The sequence below is a fragment of the Hippocampus guttulatus genome, chromosome 22, assembly GCF_054856545.1.
Source record: "Hippocampus guttulatus isolate MCC_2025c chromosome 22, RoL_Hgut_1.0, whole genome shotgun sequence".
In the NCBI taxonomy this organism is placed as follows: Eukaryota; Metazoa; Chordata; class Actinopteri; order Syngnathiformes; family Syngnathidae; genus Hippocampus; species Hippocampus guttulatus.
The window spans coordinates 8,018,760-8,037,301 of NC_141282.1; the positions used below are offsets into that span (position 1 = coordinate 8,018,760).

The 18,542-nt window shown below is 56.4% G+C and overlaps 3 protein-coding genes and 1 long non-coding RNA gene across 5 annotated transcripts; 3 read left to right on the forward strand and 1 right to left on the reverse strand.

Moving 5' to 3' along the window:
- Positions 1 to 181: 181 nt before the first annotated feature.
- Positions 182 to 1,278, forward strand: ndufa12 (NADH:ubiquinone oxidoreductase subunit A12). The gene is made up of 4 exons (XM_086103752.1): positions 182 to 316; positions 583 to 668; positions 807 to 894; positions 1,040 to 1,278. Exons 1-4 carry the CDS (start codon positions 228 to 230, stop codon positions 1,212 to 1,214), a joined length of 438 nt encoding a protein of 145 aa, XP_085959878.1. The 5' UTR covers positions 182 to 227; the 3' UTR covers positions 1,215 to 1,278.
- Positions 1,279 to 1,430: 152 nt separating this feature from the next.
- On the forward strand, positions 1,431 to 7,183 carry mdm2 (MDM2 proto-oncogene). 2 transcript variants are annotated; one of them, XM_086103751.1, is made up of 12 exons: positions 1,431 to 1,996; positions 3,662 to 3,712; positions 3,972 to 4,046; positions 4,134 to 4,267; positions 4,353 to 4,405; positions 4,505 to 4,563; positions 5,052 to 5,139; positions 5,204 to 5,403; positions 5,477 to 5,614; positions 5,707 to 5,778; positions 5,846 to 5,984; positions 6,076 to 7,183. In XM_086103751.1, the coding sequence occupies exons 2-12, from the start codon at positions 3,671 to 3,673 to the stop codon at positions 6,495 to 6,497; spliced, it is 1,422 nt and encodes a 473-aa protein (XP_085959877.1). In that variant the 5' UTR covers positions 1,431 to 1,996; positions 3,662 to 3,670; the 3' UTR covers positions 6,498 to 7,183. The 2 variants fall into 2 exon arrangements, with proteins under 2 accessions (XP_085959877.1, XP_085959876.1); XM_086103750.1 differs by lacking the exon at positions 1,431 to 1,996 and adding an exon at positions 2,017 to 3,386.
- Positions 7,184 to 7,386: 203 nt separating this feature from the next.
- plxnb2a.1 (plexin b2a, tandem duplicate 1) lies at positions 7,387 to 18,030 on the reverse strand. Its single transcript, XM_086103749.1, has 40 exons — positions 17,521 to 18,030; positions 17,121 to 17,447; positions 16,893 to 17,031; positions 16,668 to 16,813; positions 16,416 to 16,595; positions 16,212 to 16,346; positions 15,997 to 16,097; positions 15,769 to 15,895; positions 15,536 to 15,698; positions 15,290 to 15,401; positions 14,936 to 15,047; positions 14,719 to 14,820; positions 14,384 to 14,479; positions 14,223 to 14,310; positions 13,901 to 14,064; positions 13,682 to 13,830; positions 13,404 to 13,539; positions 13,118 to 13,254; positions 12,861 to 13,043; positions 12,681 to 12,792; positions 12,387 to 12,593; positions 12,231 to 12,314; positions 12,048 to 12,143; positions 11,846 to 11,982; positions 11,675 to 11,775; positions 11,328 to 11,560; positions 11,027 to 11,208; positions 10,868 to 10,934; positions 10,494 to 10,640; positions 10,324 to 10,401; positions 10,145 to 10,223; positions 9,949 to 10,049; positions 9,807 to 9,888; positions 9,582 to 9,727; positions 9,335 to 9,495; positions 9,098 to 9,245; positions 8,949 to 9,013; positions 8,793 to 8,868; positions 8,628 to 8,702; positions 7,387 to 8,532 (listed from the first exon to the last, which is right to left on the reverse strand). The coding sequence occupies exons 1-40, from the start codon at positions 18,028 to 18,030 to the stop codon at positions 8,428 to 8,430; spliced, it is 5,589 nt and encodes a 1,862-aa protein (XP_085959875.1). The 3' UTR covers positions 7,387 to 8,427.
- LOC147186438 (uncharacterized) lies at positions 9,626 to 13,786 on the forward strand. The gene is made up of 3 exons (XR_015099371.1): positions 9,626 to 9,772; positions 10,497 to 10,654; positions 13,640 to 13,786. It is a non-coding gene; the product is annotated as an uncharacterized LOC147186438 (long non-coding RNA).
- Positions 18,031 to 18,542: the final 512 nt, after the last annotated feature.

The window sequence follows — 18,542 nt, forward strand, 5'->3', positions numbered from 1 at the left end:
ATGTGTTTTCAAACATTCATATTCACATTTTGACCCTTGTGAGGATAAAGCGGATCGGAAATGGATGGGTGGTAGTGGGTGTATGTATCGAGATCCACGTGAACTTTGTTGACGATGGACATAATACGTGGAGGGGGGGGTGGAAACATTACTTGGTAGCTTGTTGCTGTTCGGACAAATTACTGGTTGGACCTGTCGCTCCGTTCAACAAATAGTTCCGTCTCAAGATGGCGGAGTACCTCAGTGTAGTCCGAAGGGCTTTGGGACAACTCGGAGGTCACGGCGGTGTCCGGGGGTTTCTTCTTCAACTCGTTAGGTGAGTTGAGAGTGATGGTCTGGACGCTTTCATTTTGAACGACTGACAACCAAAATACTGTCCTAAACGCCCACTGTGGTTGCGCGATCGGAGCCGAACCAAGTTAGCATTAACTAGCGGCCCAGCAAGCTAGCTTGTCAACAGAAGTCCATTGACTTGAAACTTGACTGGTTTTCTCTTTTGTTCCACTCCTCCTCCCCTCCGATATATATATATATTTTTTTATGTGGAATTCATCAAAAACTTTGAACGTTCGTATGTGACAGGGTAAACGATGTGAAGACAGGAGCCCTCATCGGCGTGGACAAATATGGCAACAAATATTACGAGGATAAGAAGCATTACTTCTTCGGTAAGAACGCGAGCATTTTGGATGGGAAGGGACGTTGTGCTGCGAATCGTTTGGGTGTCATTGGAGCCACGGGTTCGCAAACTGGGGCTGCTGGATCCGTCACGTTTGACCACCCCCGTCTGCGTCAAATCTCTCCAGGACGCCATCGCTGGGTGATCTACACCAAGGAGATGAATGGGAAGAACACTTTGTGGGAGGTGGATGGCAGCATGGTGCCCGCCGAATGGTACGGTTACTTTCGAAAAGGCGAAAAGCAATCTACAGTGTTGTACTTTTGTAAAACCGACAATAGCAAACATAATTGGTCAGAATGTCAAGGATGAGCCCGCTTGATTGAGATTTTTGTTCTTTGTCCCCCCCCCCCCTCCCAGGCATCGCTGGCTCCACTGCATGACAGACGACCCCCCCACCACACACCCGCCCGAGCCCAAGAAGTTCCTTGCTGAGGTGCACCAGTTCAACGTGAGCGGCACTTCAAAGCAGTATGTGCCCTACTCCACCACGCGCAGGAAGGTCCATGAGTGGGTGCCCCCTAAAGCCCAGTGACCCCAGAGCCCCCGCTCATGTTCTCTGTACACAGTTGCACCTCAATAAAAACCTGTTCAATGTTTGCAGTTAGCGCGCTTTTCCATGACAGTGCTGTTGAATGACGACAAAACAGGTAAGCTTGCATTTTCAGTGTCATGTGATGACGATGGATCCGGAGGATTCCATACCACTTTGATTGACCGTGGGTTTGATTGACATGACCCAAAAGCTCGATTCCTGGAGTTTCGAGTCATGTGGAGACCAACGGGAACAGCGAAAAGACTGTCTGATGTGACTGAGGCGCAAGTCAGAGCTCAAGACTTCAGTCTTTGAAAGGGCTTCGAGAGAGCTGAGGATGGAACAGCGAAAAGACTGTCTGATGTGACTGAGGCGCAAGTCAGAGCTCAAGACTTCAGTCTTTGAAAGGGCTTCGAGAGAGCTGAGGATGGATTTGGTCATGAAAGGCAAAGACTCAAATTCAAGTTGAACAATTTATTGGACAGAAAAGCGAACATGACAACGTGAAAGCATTTGACCAGTCAGTCTTTGTTTGGGCCAGTTCAAGTTGCACGCACACAAACACTGACGACAGGCCCGAGATGGAAGCATGTGCTTGAAATTCAAGTACAGTTACAGTACAGTGCGGGTCAACTTGTTGGAGCCATTGATGCAATGTCAGTGGTTGGCCTGTAGAGGTGCTCTCACACGGACGGAAGACGTAAACACGAGCACCTCGAGCGGAAGTCTAAACTGTGGAACAAACCACATATTGGACTAAAAACGTTCACTGGACGATACGGGTACGTTAATTACGACCATTACATCACATTGTTCTCAAATAAAGCTCGCTCGTAACACCCGGAATTGGCGGCTGTTCGCGTGAATTGAGCCGAGCGCTAGTAGGCCCTGGAGCCACGGATTTTCCTGGCTGACTAGACGGAAGCCAAGGGCACTCGAACGCAGACGTTTTCGATCGGCTGTCTGGTGGTTTTGAGGACTCCCGCGTCACTATTCGACGTTTGTGTCGAGTTAGCACCCGGGGAGGCGCGTCGTAGATTGGCTTTACGTCAAAGACGAACTCGTTTTAAGGTTTTTGTTCTGTGATCAAGCACACAACGTGCTTGAAGATCAATTGAAGTTTGGGTGTTCGTTTTCCGCCGGTTGCGGCGAGAGGCACTTAAACAAGCATCACTTTGTGGTTTGTAAATACTTTTTGCGCCGCTCCGCGACGTCCTTGCGGGTTTTGGAGCGTTGGCGCTCCGACTACATTCAAGGAAGGGAGTCTGATGGAAGTCGAACACGGACGCGCACAAACACGCGCGCCGAGACATGTCCGGGCGTATTTCGCCGTACTCTGGTGACGTCATCCGCAGAGCCCGTGGTGGAATCGCAAACTTTTTGCCTTAACCGAACTAACCGAACAGCTTCGTTGTGGGCCACCGGGGCCAATTGTTTTTGTTTGTATATGCATACATATTTTTTTGATATAAGAACTAACAGATGATCTTGGCATACTTTATATTCCCGCTGTCGTATGCTCCGTTTGCATGCGCGTAATTGACAAGTAGCAGTTTTTTAATTACGATCACTCATTTCTGCATCGATGGCATTTTGCATTACACGTGCATATTATTAGCATGAAGCGAGCGGACCCGTATGGTTTGGTCAACAAGTTGGTGTTCGGATATGCGATGTGTAATTCTCTTTTTGTGTCAAATTTGCAGTCACCGCCAAATGGGAGTAAGAAACGGCTTGAAGCAAGCACAATTTGCCTCGCATTTTAAGAGCTGCGGGAGCGCGTCTTCTTTTCGGCCCCTCAAAGTGATGTTATACAAGAGTCTCACTTCTTGAAACTCAGAACACGGATGTGTCGCAGTCGACATCTACCTCCGTTTGGACCTGGTTAGCTTGGTTTGGGTTAGTGTTGAGTCATTTGATCGGACTAGTCCCGGCATGTCTGTGTGTGTGAAATGTAATCAGCTGTTCCAGTTGGTGGCGTGCCGCTGAGTCAGCTGGGCTGGCCGTGATAGGTCCACTTGACTTGACAGAGTACTCACACTCCAGTCTAGTCCTGACATGTCCTGGAGGCTCTATAAGAGCCAGCCGCAGTCTTTGCCTCAACTCTCTCTCCCTCCACTCTGCACTTTAACTCTTTGCACTCGCACTCATGGACTGCTGACAGGCTCGCCGGTAAGAATTTGTCATTTCTAAAAGCTTTTCACGCAGCAAGACGACGGCATGAATGCTTTGGTGTCGGTTCTGACGATTGTTGCAGGCAGGGCTCGTCAAAGATTTTGCCAACGAAACTTTTTTTTTTTGGCAGCATCATTGCCAAAGTTTTTTTTTTTATACTTTTGAAAACGAGGGGGGGAAAAAAACTTTTCGAACACGTGTTTTTCCTTTGGCTAACTTGTTCACCCATCTGGTTGCCGTGACTGACATCGTGTTTGTGTGTTTATGTGCAGATTGCCCGCATGTCAACCGACAACATGGACACCTCTGATGAAAACAAAGTGGTGAGTCTCTCCAGTCAATTCCTTGTTTTCGCTTCTTGCCACGCGCTGGCCGTTCTGCGGTTAAGCTATCGCACACGATGAGCCCTGATCTGAGGGCGCGAGAGAAATGGATAGCGCCTAATCTCGTTGGCATTTAGGCATGTCTTTTGTTTTGCCATTCGACACAATCTTGCGTTTGTCCAGCGGCCGAAAGCGTTCCAAGGCAACGGCGCTTTCCCCACCCACATGAAAGTCGTTACACGAGCTTACTTGTGTTCAGGTGCGGCCCAAGTTGGAGCTCTCCGCTTTGCTCAAGCTGGCGGGCGCCACCAAAGACGTCCTGACCTTCAAGGAGGTAGGACACGGACGGACGGCTCAGCCCGATCAGTGGCGCCGAGCGGGCCGCGAGTTAGGATCAAGTTTGCCAATGTGCTGTCGCCAGGTGATGTTCTACCTGGGCCAGTACATCATCCAGAAGCAGCTGTTCGACAAGAAGCAGCAGCACATCGTGCACTGCGCCCAAGACGCGCTGGGCCGCATCCTGGGAGTCGACACCTTCTCTGTGAAAGAACCTCGGTGAGGTGCAGGACAAAAACGCAAACCCAACGGAAAACACGTTTCACACTCAACCTCACCTTTTTTTTCGGTGGGGGGGGGACAGGGTTTTTTTCTCCATGCTCTCCAAGAACTTGGTGATCGTCAGGAGCCAAGAAGGTAGGGCGTCCTCTGCGAGTGTTGTTCCGTTGCAGCACCGGCACGCCCAAAAAGCAACGCAAAGGAGATTCATAAGCGGTGTCTGTCTGTGTGGTGCAGAGTCGACACGAAGCTTCGCCGAAGCGGCGAGCGGCAGCCAGACGCAACAACCCACGCAGGTCAGACGGCGGCTCGACTTCCATTTCAACAAAACAAAAAAAATGGATGCACGTGGCGAGAGGGCGTCCACAAAGTCTCTTTACAAGAACAGACTGTGAAGAAGCCGTCGCGGAATAACGCAAAAGCCGCACGATGGAGAGCGGATATAAAACATTTTTTGTACACATTGTAAACGTATTCACATACACACACAAAAAAAAAAAACCCACGCTCTTCTGACTTCATTTTAAACGGTAACAGCAGGAAGGGGCGAGCAGAGCACAACAGAAAATCCTAATCTGCATAAAAGATGATGGCCATTTTTAGGAGATGGATGGGGGTCTTCAATATTGGAGGTTTTTTTTTTTTTTGCAATTCTTTTGATACCAATTACGATCCGGACAAATAGCTCATCGCTTGCTTTTGTGGACACCCCGTACACTCTTGTGAAGGTGCACGTTTGTGCGCGTGAGTCATTGTTTTCGCTCCTTTGCGCTCGTCGTGTTAGGAAAGCGTGGCAGGAAGTGGCCCTTCGTCTCCCGACATCCGCCGCCGGCGCCGAAGGCGCACCAGGAGCTCCAGGAGCAACGACGCAGGTGAGTCGTCATCACCTCTTGAACGCTTCCTGTTCAGATCTAAAGAGCCCCACCCTCCGCGCAGGTCCCTCTGCCGGCTTACCAGGCGAGGAAAAAGACAACGGGTCCGACGTGGACGACGGCGACGGCGGCGAGGGTGCAAAGAGGAGCCGCTCGGACAGCTACTCGCTCACTTTTGACGACAGCCTCTCCTGGTGTGTGATCGGTGGACTGGCAAGCGGGCGGGACAGGCGCAACAGCCATTCGTCAGAGACTGCGAGCAACGTGAGCCCGAGACGTTTACATGGGGTGCCCCTGTCGTGGAATTGACCGAAGGTTTGAGTTGGCGCCTTTGTAGTCCGCCAGGTCCGACGCGACGGCCGCCGTCGCCAGCGACTCGGACAGCGACAACTTCAGCGTGGAATTCGAGGTGGAGTCCATCGACTCGGATGATTACAACGAAGACGACGACGACGCTTTCTCCGCTGACGATCAGGTAGGAAAACGCAGACGGCCGCGCTCCTTTCCCGCCCAAATTGCACTCTAGACACTTCAATTTAATTTTTATTGATTTATTTTTGCCTGCAGGTGTACGAGCTCACCATATTCGAGGAGGATGACGACGACTCGTTTGACGAAGACACCGAGATCACCGAAGCCGTGAGTACCGGATGAGGTCAACGAGATTGTTGCGCCGGACTCGCCTGATTTTGGCCGGCGTCGTCAGGACTACTGGAGCTGCGACGGCTGCAAGGAGTCCAACCCGCCTCTCTCGAGGAACTGCCTGCGCTGCTGGCGCCTGCGCCGGGATTGGCTGCACGGCGCCTCGCTGCCAGCCCAACCCGAGGCTTGCGTCGAGGCTCCGGGTCAGTTCGACGACATCCGTCCTCCCGTCGGCTCAGGAACGTGAGCCGCGCGTATTCACCGGCGTGGTTTGTGTCCTCCTCTCCCCCGAAGCTTTGGACGCCGAGGACGGCGTGGACGTCCCGGACGGCAAAACGCTCAAATCCTCCTCGGCTCCCGACCCGCAGAAGCCGCGGGAGCCGCCGGCCTCGCGGCCGCCCTCGTCCTGCGGCTCGTCCTCGCAGGAGAAGTTGTGGACATGCGACTCGCAGCAGTCGTCGCTCGCCAACTCCCAGGAGACGGCGGGCGCGCCCGAGCTGGAGCGCAGCGTGTCGGCCGAGATGCGGCTGCCCGAGTCGTGCCTGGAGCCGTGCCTCATCTGCCAGTCGCGGCCCAAGAACGGCTGCATCGTCCACGGCAAGACGGGACACCTCATGACGTGCTACGTGTGCGCCCGCAAGCTGAAGAAGCACAACAAGCTGTGTCCCGTGTGTCGGCTGCCCATCCAAGCCGTCGTCTTCACCTACTTCAGCTGAGACGCTCGTCTCTCCTCCCTCCCGCGCGCGCGATTCAGCCTACCTCAGCTGAGATGTGCCACTCGCCTTAGAGACATCTTTCTTTCTTTATTTATTGATTTCGGCACACACACACTTTGTTGTTGGGAAGAGTAAGATTGAAACGATTATTCTATTGCTGAGATTTCTAACGTTATTGAAAGTTGCTGTTTAAAAAAAAAAAAAGCTGTTGCTCACACTGTGCTCGTGCTCATCATTTACTAACCTGTGCTCTTAGTTTGCACACAATCGGGCTTATCAATCAATGCATTTTGAATGATCTGCTCGAAAACGTCTTCGTAATTCTCCAAAAGTGTTACACGAGCTCCCTCTTGTGGTACGCTAAGAAATCTGACGAATGTTGAAAACGACGTCGGCTGTCACTTCATTTTGGTTGAATCCCTTTGAGAACCAGTCATGACAGCTGCTTGTATTGCACCGTGAAATGCAAAACATTTTCATGCGATCTTCGACAACATTTTGTGTAAAAAAAAAAAATTAACGTTTTGCATTTTGATTTAACTTATGTGCAATAGATTTTAAATGAATTGTTTGAATCGAGTTATTATCCCGCATTTGATTGCAGTGCTATCGTTCAAACTGCACAATTTTACATTGTGAGAAGCTCAGGATTATGAAAGGACATTAAATGATTTTTAATAGGTCAACATCAGGTTCAGAGGCTTTTATTTTTTTAACTGTTCCAGTCACATCCTAAATATGAATCGTGTACTTGTGAGGCAGCGCTGAGCGTTTTCTCGCCTCCTGTGTTGCTGTCGCCGTTGAACTCGCGCTTGCCATCTTTCCGAAGAAGCGGACGGAGGGATCAAGAGTGCGGCCGTGCGTACACAGGAAGTGACGGCGACCGGTCTCGGGTGAGAAACATTTTTATTTCATTGGCGGTTTCCAGGATTTGGTACCCACAAGTCCTTTACTGCTCCGCTGCTTTGGGCTTCTTAAAAGTCTCGTCTTGTGCCCATTTGGTCCATCCAAACGCTTTTATTCCCAAAACGAGTCAGGGGCCGAAGTGTATTTGGCCCCCGACGTGATAAGAGGAAAGAAACGGAAATTCTGGCCCACAACATACACATTTGTGCTAAATACTAGATCGCGGCCAGAAAATACTGTTTTGGGGTCACGAAAAAGGGTGTAGGGTGTGCATGAAAAACTAACACGACTCCCACAGCCCGCATAGTCACATCTCTTGAACGGTGACACGTCCGTACCGCTTTCGTCTTCTTTTTCCACATTCAAGTCGCTTCCACAACCGCAAAATAAAATCGACTGCCGCAAAACAAGTCGCAAACACATTCCAGACCAAGTCTCTAGCTGCTCTTTTCAAGGCACTCCACGGTGTCAGAAACAAACATTCAGGTCAAATAAATGAAGCCAATGGAGCTGCAGAATATGATGTGCGGGGGGTGCGGATCCAAACCAAAACATTTTACGTTTTTTTTCGTCCGAGGCTCCGTTTAAGTCAGCTGTGACAAGCCGTCAAATATAAGCCACTAAACGTGTCTGAATATCAGAACCCAAGCTTCACATTTCGAAGTTACAAAAAGAGCACAAAAGTACCACAGAGCGGCTTCTTATAAAATGAGCAAATAGTGCACGTGGGGAAAAAAAGCACGATTCAGTCTTTCGTCAAGGGATCCTACATAAAGAGAACGCTTTTGTTTGTTTTCAAGCTGACAGGATCTTTTGACTTGGATGGTTAGTCATCTCCTTCCCGTGACTTATTGTGAAGGCGCCTCGCACACAGGAAGTGCCACATAATCGAAAAATAAAATGGCGCGGGCCTCTCATTGGTCCAGTGGTGTAAAAAAAAAGAGGGGGCGGGGCTCTTCATCATTTTTCCTTCTTCTGGTTTGGTCCGATTCAAGTCAGTTTTGTAACCGTGTCGTTGTGCGCCTCAGAGATCCGTGACTTTGTTCTCCAGGGCGGCGGCGATCTGCTGCAGTCTTAGCGTCAGCTGTCGGTTCTGGGCGGCCGGGTCTTCGTCCAGGGACTGAATGATCTGGGAAAAGTCGGGCGGGAGAATCAAATGAATCATCAGCGAGCTCATGCTTTCCGAATGGCTGGACGAGCGCAGTTTGCCGAGGAACTTCTCACCGCGTCGTAGTATTTGCTGGCGTACTGGTACAGCTGATGCAAGGCCAGCTGCGTGTTCAGCTCGTCCGTGTGTTGCTGCACGCACGCACACACACACACACACACGCACACAGAGTGGCGTCAAAACTTTCACGCGCGCTCACACGCTCACGCGCATGCACATACCCGGGACACCTCGGCAAGGTACGTGTTCATGTCCTGGTCGCTGACAGAAACCATCTGTCTGATTCCTTTGTAGTAACTGCGCAAGAGAAAAGTGGGCGGGCGTGACATGGGGGTGTGCCTTTGACGTCATTTTGCGCACGTGAGCGAGAGACTTACTCGTCCACCATCTTCTTGTAGGTGGAGATCTCCTTGGCGTAGAGCAACTTGTTGCTGGGCGACTCCTGCGGGGGGACACGGAAGAGGCCGATTGGCTTTCGAGCGGACGCGGACGAGTTACGCGGATGAGGCGGAGCGGACGGGCGTACCCGGCTCAGCTTGTGCTCCGTCTTGGTGCAGGCGTCCATGAAGGTCTGGGCGATGACGTGCAGCGAGGCGTCCACCACCTCGTTCACGTGCACGTCAAAGATGAAGTGAGGGTTGCGCAAGATGTTCACCCAAAAGCGCAGCGGCAAGCTGAGGGCGAGGGGCGGGCCGGGCCGGCGACGTCAAACGCCACTTTGCGGCGGAGGTCTCGTCACGCGCGGCGGGGCCGGCGCTCGCACCTGTTGGTCTTCCAGATGTGCAGCGTCTCCTCGTCCACGTTGTCGTGCCGCAGCGCCTGCTCGTCCAGGAAGTCGAAGAAGTACTTGACGGCGGGCGGGACGGCGGCGCCGGAGCACAGGACGCTGCGGAAGAAGTCATCCACGAACTGCTGCAGCGTGCCCTGAAAAAGACACGCGGCGCCGAGCGGTCCCGCTCACATTTGGGGACTCTGCGTGAGGTTTGCGGGCGGCGGTGTGGGCGTCGCACCTTCACGGAGAGCAGGCGCGTCAGGTAAATCTCGGTGATGGCTTTGGTCTTGTCCTTCACGCTGCCTCGCTTGGACTTCCCCTCGTCCAGCTCGTCGGCCGCTCGCACCAGGTGGAAGGTGTTGTCGTCCTCCAGCAGGGCGTCGCCTGATGGCGGGAGCGCAGCGTTCTGCACCGCAATCCCGACCTAAGGTACGTACGCGCGCGCGCGCCGGCCAACGCTTACGCTCTTCGTGGTTGTCCGGGTGCTGGTGGAAGGACCGAGCGTGCAAGACTTTGGAGAGAACCAGCGTGGCGTTGTCCCGCACCTGCAAGGACGGCGTGACGGCGTCACGTGATCGTTAAGACCTCGGCACTCCGATTCTTACGTTGTAATGCGCCAAAGTGTTGAGTCGCTTCCAGCGTCCTTCCTTCTGTGAAGTCAGGTCCAGGTCGGACAGAATCTGACCCGTGGAGCCGGGACGCCACTCTGGACCCGTAGCAAAAAATAAATAAATAAATAGCCATCACCAATCCGTCAATCAATCAAACAATCCCGAATCACTGCGAGTGTGCGTTGGCTACCGAGCGCCACGCTCTCCACTTTAGGCCGCTGCGAGAAGGGAAGATTCCTGTAGACTTGATCGATGATCTTCTCCTTCACCTACGCGGTGGGACGAGCAAAACAAGTCGATTGATCGAACGTCAAAAGGAAATTAAGCTCAAATATGATCCGGACTCAAATGGAATCGAGAAAGCCTCACCTGAGAAATGGTGTCGCAATTGAGCACCTTGACGGGCGTCACGTCCGGGCCTTCCCCGTGCACCAGCACCTGCAGGGTCTAGCGCGCGCGCGCGCACACACACAACAACGTGGCACAAAGACAAATTCTTCCAAATCTGCGACTTGCATGTGCATTTTTTGTCCACTGACCAGCACGGAATACTCCACGTCGTCCCCCAGCAGCCCCGTGTCGTTGAGCGTGTATTTGGCCTTCTTGACCTTGGCGTCCACGGGACCTTTCTCCACCTGATGCTTCAGCGCCTTGAACAGCTTGTACAGCGGCTCGCCGGCGCTGTCCTGCGACGCGGACGGTAAACGCACACACCGGGGACAGACCTTCAAAAGTCTGCACACCCCCCTCACGTCTTTTGGTATGGATTGCATTGTCTATCCTTGTGATGGGCGACGCTGATGAAATGAAATGACGCTTGTGTGTGTGTGTGGGGGGGGGGGGGTGCTCACTTTTGTGAGATGGTGCAAACATAAAGCATGGATGTGCGTGCGTGCGTGCGAGAGCGCTTCACCCTGAGAAACTGGTAGAGGCAGATGGACATCCAGTTACACAGCATCCTTTCCACCACCGTCTCAGCCCTGCGGGAGCGCACGGCGCCGTTTGGTTTGTCACGCGGTGGGAAAAAAGGACCAAAAGCGACGAGTCGGCCGACACGGCGGCGCTGGCCGACCTCCTGAGCATGAGCTTGGGGTTCTTGTTGTGCACGTGCTCGTCCATCAGCTCCAGCAGGAGCGTCCTGGTGATGTCGGTGTAGTAGACCAGCTTGCCGTGCAGCGCCACCGTCAGGAGGGAGGCGAAATCGCCGCGGGCTCGCGCGTTGAAGTCGGGCCGCCTCTCCAGCGTGTGGATGAACTACACGGACGAGGAGGAGACTTTGTGAGCCGCGGCTCGGTGGGAAAATAAGCAAACGCCGAAGAGCGGCTCGAAAGCCCCGCCCCTCGCGTCCAAACGCCAAAGTGCGCGGGACCAACGTTGATGAGGAAGGGCTTGCTGTTCAGCAGGTTGGAGAACTGGTTGAGGGCCTGCGCCACGATGGCCCTGCGGGACTCCGGCACGTGCACGCGTCCCGCCAGCACCGTGGCGGCGTCGGCGCCGTCCTTGGGGGGCAGGAAGAGGTTGCGCTCCGTGTACGTCTTGTAGTCCAGGAAGGGGATGCGCGCCTCGCTCGGCTCGCTTGTGTGATCCTCCATCTCCATCATCAGGTCTGAACCGGCGGGGCGAAGCGGGGGCGGAGACAAAAAAAAAAAGCTTGAAATATCGCCGAAACATCAGAGCGGCAAAGAAGGGAAAGACGCCGCCCAAGATTTCCCGCTCGTACCCGTGAACTCCTTCTTGCATCGATCCCTCACGCTCTCTTCCAGATTCTCCAGCTGATGCTTGACCTTCTCGTACTCGCGCTCGGCCTGCCGACTCTTCCTCCTGCGGAGCAAAGCGGGTTTGCTGGGTGGCCGCGGGCGGGGCGGGGCGGGGGCGGGGCTTCAGGCCTCACCTGTAGCAGTACACCGACACGGCGATGAAGAGCAGCATGGGCACCACCACGGCGGGCACGATGATGGCCAGAGGGATGTCGTCCTTGCGCGCGTAGTACACCGAGCCCACCATCCACTCGCCGTGACCGAACTTCACCTGGACGAGGAGCGCGTTAGCCGCCCCGGCCGGTCAACGGGCGTCCCGGCCCGGCGGGCGTTTACCACAAGCTCCAGAGGGTCGTTGGCCGCGTCTCTGCGTTGGCGTTTGGACCGAGCTCGCGGCCGAGAGGACGGCGCGTCCAGGATCAGCTTGTCATCCTGAAGGCATCCACAAGGGGGCGCGCTGATTTCCCTCCCGGGCGGCAGCCCCCCCCCCCCCCCCCCCCCCAGCTCGGCCACTCTTACCTGAAGTATGCTGACGTTGCAGGACGCGTCCCCGACGAACGCTTGCGCCTCCGCGGCCGTCATGGCCTTGGCGAAGCCTCGACCCTGCGCTCAGAAGAGGAAGCCGCCTGAGTGGCGGGCGGCGGATCGTCGTGACGGGGGGGCGGCGGCGCTCACGGTGACGATGATGACGCCGGTCTCGGTGATGACGGTCTTGGAGAGCTCGTTGAAGGCGGGGTCCGGGTGGTACGTGAAGGCCTTCAGCTCCTCCTCGGCGTTGTCCAGCTGCAGGACGGCGCGCAGCGAGCGGCTGTCGCTCCAGATCACCGCCGGCGACAGGAACTCCACCACGCTGTCGTTCTTGCTCAGTGACTCTTGCGCAAACTGATTACCAAAAAAAAAGGCGGGGGAGCTGTCCAGCGGCTGAACGGAAAGATAAGGATGACGGACGGGCGCGCGGGCGACGCCCACCTCAACGGTGGCGTTGTCCGGCGAGAAGTCATCGGCGGCGGGCAGCGCCTTCAAAGTGGCCCTCTGGATTAAATCGAAGCCGCTTCCCGTCACGACGATCCGCCGCCCGCCGCTGAACAGGCAACAAAAGTCAGCGAGAAAAAAAGGCGCGGCACTCCAAAAGCCGTCCGAGGCGCTCACCACACGAAGCTGGACTTGGGCGAGTAGTCGGCGACCTTGGGGTTGTCGGCGTACTGGAAGGCCGCCGCCACCTCCTTGCTGGTGTTGCGCCCGTAGTTCACCTTCACCGCCAGCAGGTCAGAAGGAACCTTGGCTCCGCGATACTTTCCCGTCTTACACGTGATGAGCTCGCCGAAGGAAAGGCTGAACAGAAGGCGGGCGCTTGAGTACTTCGCAGCGCCAAACGCGTCTTCGTCCGCTCGCGACGTGGCTCTCACACTTGACACGGAACTCCGCCCACCGAGACGGCGACGTCGTCTATGGTGGCCGTGTCCAGGTCTCGGCCGCCGATGGTGATGACGGTCCCGCCGGCCGCCGGGCCTTTCCCGGGATGCACCGTCTCCGGTTTGGGGTCCTGGACAAAATGGACGCGCATCACCAGCGCATTTATTGGCCAAGTGGGCAAAAGACACGAGGAATTTGCCTTGCCGGCAACAACGAAAACAGTGACGGAGGGGGGGGGGGGCAGACTGATTGACTGACATCCTTGCGCCCTCGCCTCACCCGATAGGTGAAGACCACCTGCGACCTCCCCGCGCGCCCTCCGTCCACTTCCACTTCCACCACGCCGCTGTTGCTGGGCTCCACCGGGAGGTCGGACGGCGGCGTCCGCTTGGCCGGCCCGATCTCGCACACCACGCTGAGGGAGGGGGGGGGGGGGTCATGCACGTGGTGATAAAAGCTTTGAAATGATTTGTTTTGTTTTTCTTCCCCGCAAAAAAAACCCATCACTCGTCAAGGGGTGTGCAGACTTTTGAAACGCCACCGTCGACGCGCGGCACCTGGTGGAGACGGAGTATTTGTCCTGCAGGTGTTGACACTCGACGCCGGCCACGCTGATGCGCTTGACGTCATCCTTCTTGATGCCCATGTTGGAACCCTTGATGGTCACCGAGATGCGCCCGCTCAGCGGCCCGAAGCGAGGGACGATCTGGACGCAAAACCGCGGCCAACCTCCGCCATCAAAGTCCAACGGCAAACGTCGATAAGGTGGGTCTCACGTCTGTAATTTGGGGCGCGGGGCAGGAGGCGGGCGGCGGCGCCGGGCACAGCCGCCGGTAGACGCACGTCCGCGAGGCGGCGCACCACACGCACTCGTACTTGGCGTCGGCGTGCTTGCACAGGCTGCAGTCGTCTCTGGCCACCGAGCAGTTGTACACCACCACTGGCGCGCCACACGTGGCGGCGGGACAAAATGGTTTTCATCAGTCCCGCGAGCTGACCGTAGCTCATGATTTCATCGAAACAATTTGATTCGAGGAGCGTTTCGTGACGTCCGGGACGGATTTTGCCCCCCCCCCCCCCCCCCCCTACGGCGCTCACCTGTGAGCCTGCTGTCGATCTTGCGCTCGGTGTCCCGTTCGATGACGTGGAAGGAAACGTTCACCTCCTGCCGCTGGTCGTAGGAAAACTGCAGGGGGTGTCGGCGTTTTTGGCAACGGAGCGCCGAAAGCCCAGGAAGGGCGACGCAAATGGGGCGTTACCTCGTATCCTCGGAATTTGAAGTTGGAGCCGCGCTCCTGCGTCACCTCCTCCTCGGTCTGCTTCATCAGCTCCGTGCCCATCACGAACCGGCGACCCTGAGCGCCACGCCACACCTTCAACCGTCGCGCGCTAGCAATTCCGACGCGCCGGCGCCTCAACGCAAAAGCGTCAAAAACGGTTTTGCTGACGTCAGACTAGACCAATGCACACCGATCTCGTGCCGACAGATGTGTCGCAGACAAACGCGCTGTAAGATTCAATCCGGTTAAGAAGAAAGAAAAAAAAAGTCTTTCAAAGTTTCATGACGTTTGCGTTGACACGCTTGCGTTCTCACCGAGTAGATGTCGAGATTTCTTCCCTGGAAGCTGATGGGGACCTCGACGCCCACGGGGATGAGCAGCGGCTCCGGAGACTCGAACTGAGGACAACGCTCCGGCTTGAAAACACACACACACACACGAAATTCCCAAGTTAGCGGAGAGTAGCCGTTTTTGTTGTCGTTTTTTGCGCGCGAGAGCTAACGCGGTTGCAAAAAGGGAGCGAGCTCGAACCTGTTGAGGTTTGACCATGTGACTTCCGTCCAGTGCGTCGTCCATGTCGCTGCATCGGTGCTCTCGGGCGTTCCACTGACAGCCCCACTTGCTGGTCACGCACGAAATGCACCTGACACACACACACACACGGGCTCGAAATGCACAATGTAGCTAGACACATTCAAAAGTTGCCCCCCCCCCCCTCCAAAAATAACTAAATAAATCTTCACAACAGTTGAATGCAGGACTCGAGCACTCAAGTCCTCTTGCATGCTCGTTTGCGACTCCTCCAGCCACTGTCACCGGAAAGTTGCAAGAGAGAGACTGGAGGAGTCACAGAAAGGCATGCAAGCGGTTGTCTGTTTGTCTTACGGTGTTTTGGGATTCTTCCGGACTGTGGCGGCGCAGTTGTAGAAGTGAAAGTCTCCCGACGTCACCACGATCCCGTTGTTCACCACAATTTTCACCGGGACCGACACGTAGTCTGGACACACGGGCACACGCCGACTTTGTACAGTAGCAGCGAGCTGATGCCGCCAACACCCCTGCCCCCCCCCCCCCGCCCCCAGGCTAAGTAGCACGGGACTGCTTATTTTATCAGCTGCAGACTTTACTTACCCTGTTGCATGGGCGTGGCCGGGATCTCGGCGGGGTCCGGCAAGGAGCAGGTGACGACGGCCGGGCTGCCCAGCGCCACGGCGCGGCTCGGCGAGCCGTCGAAGACGCAGTGCAGCCGGTCCGACTGCCTGAGCCTGGGCAGCGCCGGGACGCTGATGTCCACCTGAGGGGGGGGACGCCGCTCCATCAGTCGCTCGCCCTCCTCCGCCGCCCCCGTCCGAACGCGGGCGTACCTGCTGCGTCTTGCGGCAGCTGAGGTTGGGCGGGTCGAAGGCCCGGATCTGCACGCACTGCTGATTGGGCGACCACAGCCAGGTGTTCTCCTCCGTCCACCTGCTGCATTCCTGCTTCCTGGTGCACCTGCGACGAGAGGTCACCAGATGAACCCTCAGGCCCGCCCGGCGCCCTTGGACGACTTTTGCAAAAGCTGAAAGGCTTCGAAAACGCGAGGCGGCGCCCACCTTCCCTCCAGAACGCACCAGCCGCAGTACGGATCCCTGAGGGACACGCAGGACTGGCAGTCCGTCTTGAGGTGGCACGACTGCACGGGAACCTTGGTGATCTAAGACAGTTTCCAAATGGTGAAAAAAAAATTCGACAATATTACATTTTGAAGATGATCGTAAATAACGCAAAGCTGAGCGTGACTCATCGATACGAGAGGAAACGGGAGCACCTTTTTCTCGCTGGTGATGTACAAGTGGCGCAGTTGCGAATCCAGCAGCAGGTCCTTGTTGACCCTGTCGCCCGTCACTTCGCCCGACGCCCGGCCGTAAACCTCCGGGTGGGCCGCCAGGTGCAACTTCAACACCTAGGAAACAAGGCGGCGTGGGCTCCCGTGCCTTTTGACACGTGGCCCCGGGGGGGGGTCACGGCGTACCTCTCCGTTGGCGGTGCCCAGGAAGGCGACGGCGTGGCCCATCTCCACCGCCACGGCCACGGCGGTCATGACGCCCTTGCGGACCAGGGAGGGCTCGGCCGGCAGAGCCGCGTTGGCCTTGCTGGCCAGCGGCGACGGCAGGAACTCCTCCCCGCACTTGTACTTGAACACCATGTCGCGCTGAGGGCGGCGGAGAAGAAGCCGGCGTGACGCGGCGTCAAAAGCGACGGAGCTTCGCGCGTTACGGCTCACCTGGTTGGCGGTGCCGCACACGCCGCCCGACTTGGTGGAATACGGCGAGTAGACGGCCGGCTCGTCGCCGATGAGGCCGCCGTCGCTGTAGCAGGCGCCGATGATCTCCTGCAGCCTGGTGTTGATGGCGCGCAGAGGGTACATGCCTGGCGAACGCAAGGCCCAAGCCGCTCAAGCCCACGATCGCGCCGCTTCGCAACCTGCCCGGCGCCCAACGAGACCTACACATGGCCGAGGTGCTGGGATCTTCGTCGGAGGAGAAGGTGACGAAGAGAACCTTGTCGGAAGCCAGGACGGGCCCGTACTTGCCCGACCTGGTCAGATTCTGAGCCAGAACCTCGCCGGGTGTCGTGACGTAGGCGGCCTGCAGGGGGCGGAAGAGCAGCGACGCGGTCCTTCAAATGACATTGAAAGAAAGAGAAAGCGGTTCGGGCGACTTCTATTTTTTGTTACCTGAACTTTATTGAATCGGTTGGAGGCGCTGCAGTTGAGCTGCAGCTCCGTGTACGAGTAGTAGCTCTGGTCGTCCTCGCACAAGCGCGAGACGAAGGTGAAGTTCTTGGTGTCCTGCACGCCGAGGGTGCGCGAGAAGAGGAAGTAGACGAAAGCGCCGTCCTTGAAGGCCAAGCGAAAGTCGTGCAGGTAGCGCAGCACGAAGGGGTTGGCCTGCACGGCCGAGGCGTCGATGACGTTCTCGAAGATGTTCCACTCGCCGTAGTCGCGCAGGATGCGGGTGGAGATCAGCTTGGTGCTGTCGTGGCTGCCGTAGCCTTTGGCCACCTAGCCGGAGGCGCGAGGGAGACGCTGAGTTTCGGCGCGCGCGCCAAACGAACAAACGTCGTCGGCTCCTCACCAGGAAGACGGTGAAGTTGTCTCTCTCCTTGGTGAAGTAGGACATGACGCCCACCACCGAGACGCTTTCCTCCGTGCTCACCACGTAGGACTTTTCGCCCTTGTTGTCGCTGAAGTAGATGACGCGCTCCACGTCGCTGAGGTTCCTGAGCGAGCAGATGCCCCTGAAGATGCTGCCGCACACCACCAGCCCGTCCCGGGCGCCGTGCACCAGGAGGAGCTTGTTGTGGTTGTCCGTCTGGACGGCGTCCTCGCACGCGTCCGTGATGGGCGGCGTGCACTGCCTGTGGTCGCGCCGGGGCCCCGTCTCCACGTGGGCTTCCGCCACCAGGTCGGCCGACAGCTGGTAGAGGGCGTTGACCGCCCCCACGTACAGCCGCCCTGTGCGGGGGTCTCGGACCACGTTGTTGATGAGCGTGTCGGACGGGAACTCGGCGTGCTTTGCGCAGGAGGCGCAGAGGAACGCGGTCGCCGCCGCGACCAGGAACGGCCACGCCCGACGGCGCTCCATCGCCGCTGCCGACAGACCGGCGAGGGAACCTGAAGAGCCATCCGGGGAAAAACTTTCTTAGACTTTGAATCAAAACTTTGCAACCGTTCAAGGCGTGACCTTCAAGACCGCCTTCTGGTGGGAAAATGCCGTTGAAGTCGGGGGGGGGGGGCGGGGTTGGATTTGCACACCAATCGAAGCTTTTCAAGAAGTTCTGGCCAGTACATCTTCCATCACGCTGGGACCAAGTCATTAGGAGACAATTGGGTAATTCTCGCGGCCGCCCGTGGCTGTTCGACGCCAACGGCGTCATCGTGCCGCAAATATGCAAGAACGCGCCGGCCACTTCATTAGGTACCCAGCCTCGGGAGATCGCGACTCGACCACGCGCACTTCGGCGCGATCGCAAAACGAAAACAGCTCGGAGGCGACGCGACGGTACCACGGGGTAACAACTTGGACGGGGGCCCAGACAAAGGGGGCGACACAGGCGGCCTGACACTGACCACATTCAACAGCCCTCCCCCCCCCGC

Bases quoted from the DNA above. Each gene is read 5' to 3' on its own strand.
- plxnb2a.1 (XM_086103749.1), bottom strand. From the start codon at position 18,030: ATGGAGCGCCGTCGGGCGTGGCCGTTCCTGGTCGCGGCGGCGACCGCG. The intron at 10,641-10,867 runs GTGAAGCGCTCT...TCCGCGTCGCAG, and splicing joins GCCTCTACCAGTTTCTCAGG to GACAGCGCCGGCGAGCCGCT. The intron at 10,224-10,323 runs GTGAGGCTTTCT...CCCACCGCGTAG, and splicing joins ATTGCGACACCATTTCTCAG to GTGAAGGAGAAGATCATCGA.
- mdm2 (XM_086103750.1), top strand. From the start codon at position 3,273: ATGTCCTGGAGGCTCTATAAGAGCCAGCCGCAGTCTTTGCCTCAACTC. The intron at 4,406-4,504 runs GTAGGGCGTCCT...TGTGTGGTGCAG, and splicing joins GATCGTCAGGAGCCAAGAAG to AGTCGACACGAAGCTTCGCC. The intron at 5,985-6,075 runs GTCAGTTCGACG...TCTCCCCCGAAG, and splicing joins GGCTTGCGTCGAGGCTCCGG to CTTTGGACGCCGAGGACGGC.
- ndufa12 (XM_086103752.1), top strand. From the start codon at position 228: ATGGCGGAGTACCTCAGTGTAGTCCGAAGGGCTTTGGGACAACTCGGA. The intron at 317-582 runs GTGAGTTGAGAG...CGTATGTGACAG, and splicing joins TTTCTTCTTCAACTCGTTAG to GGTAAACGATGTGAAGACAG. The intron at 669-806 runs GTAAGAACGCGA...AAATCTCTCCAG, and splicing joins TAAGAAGCATTACTTCTTCG to GACGCCATCGCTGGGTGATC.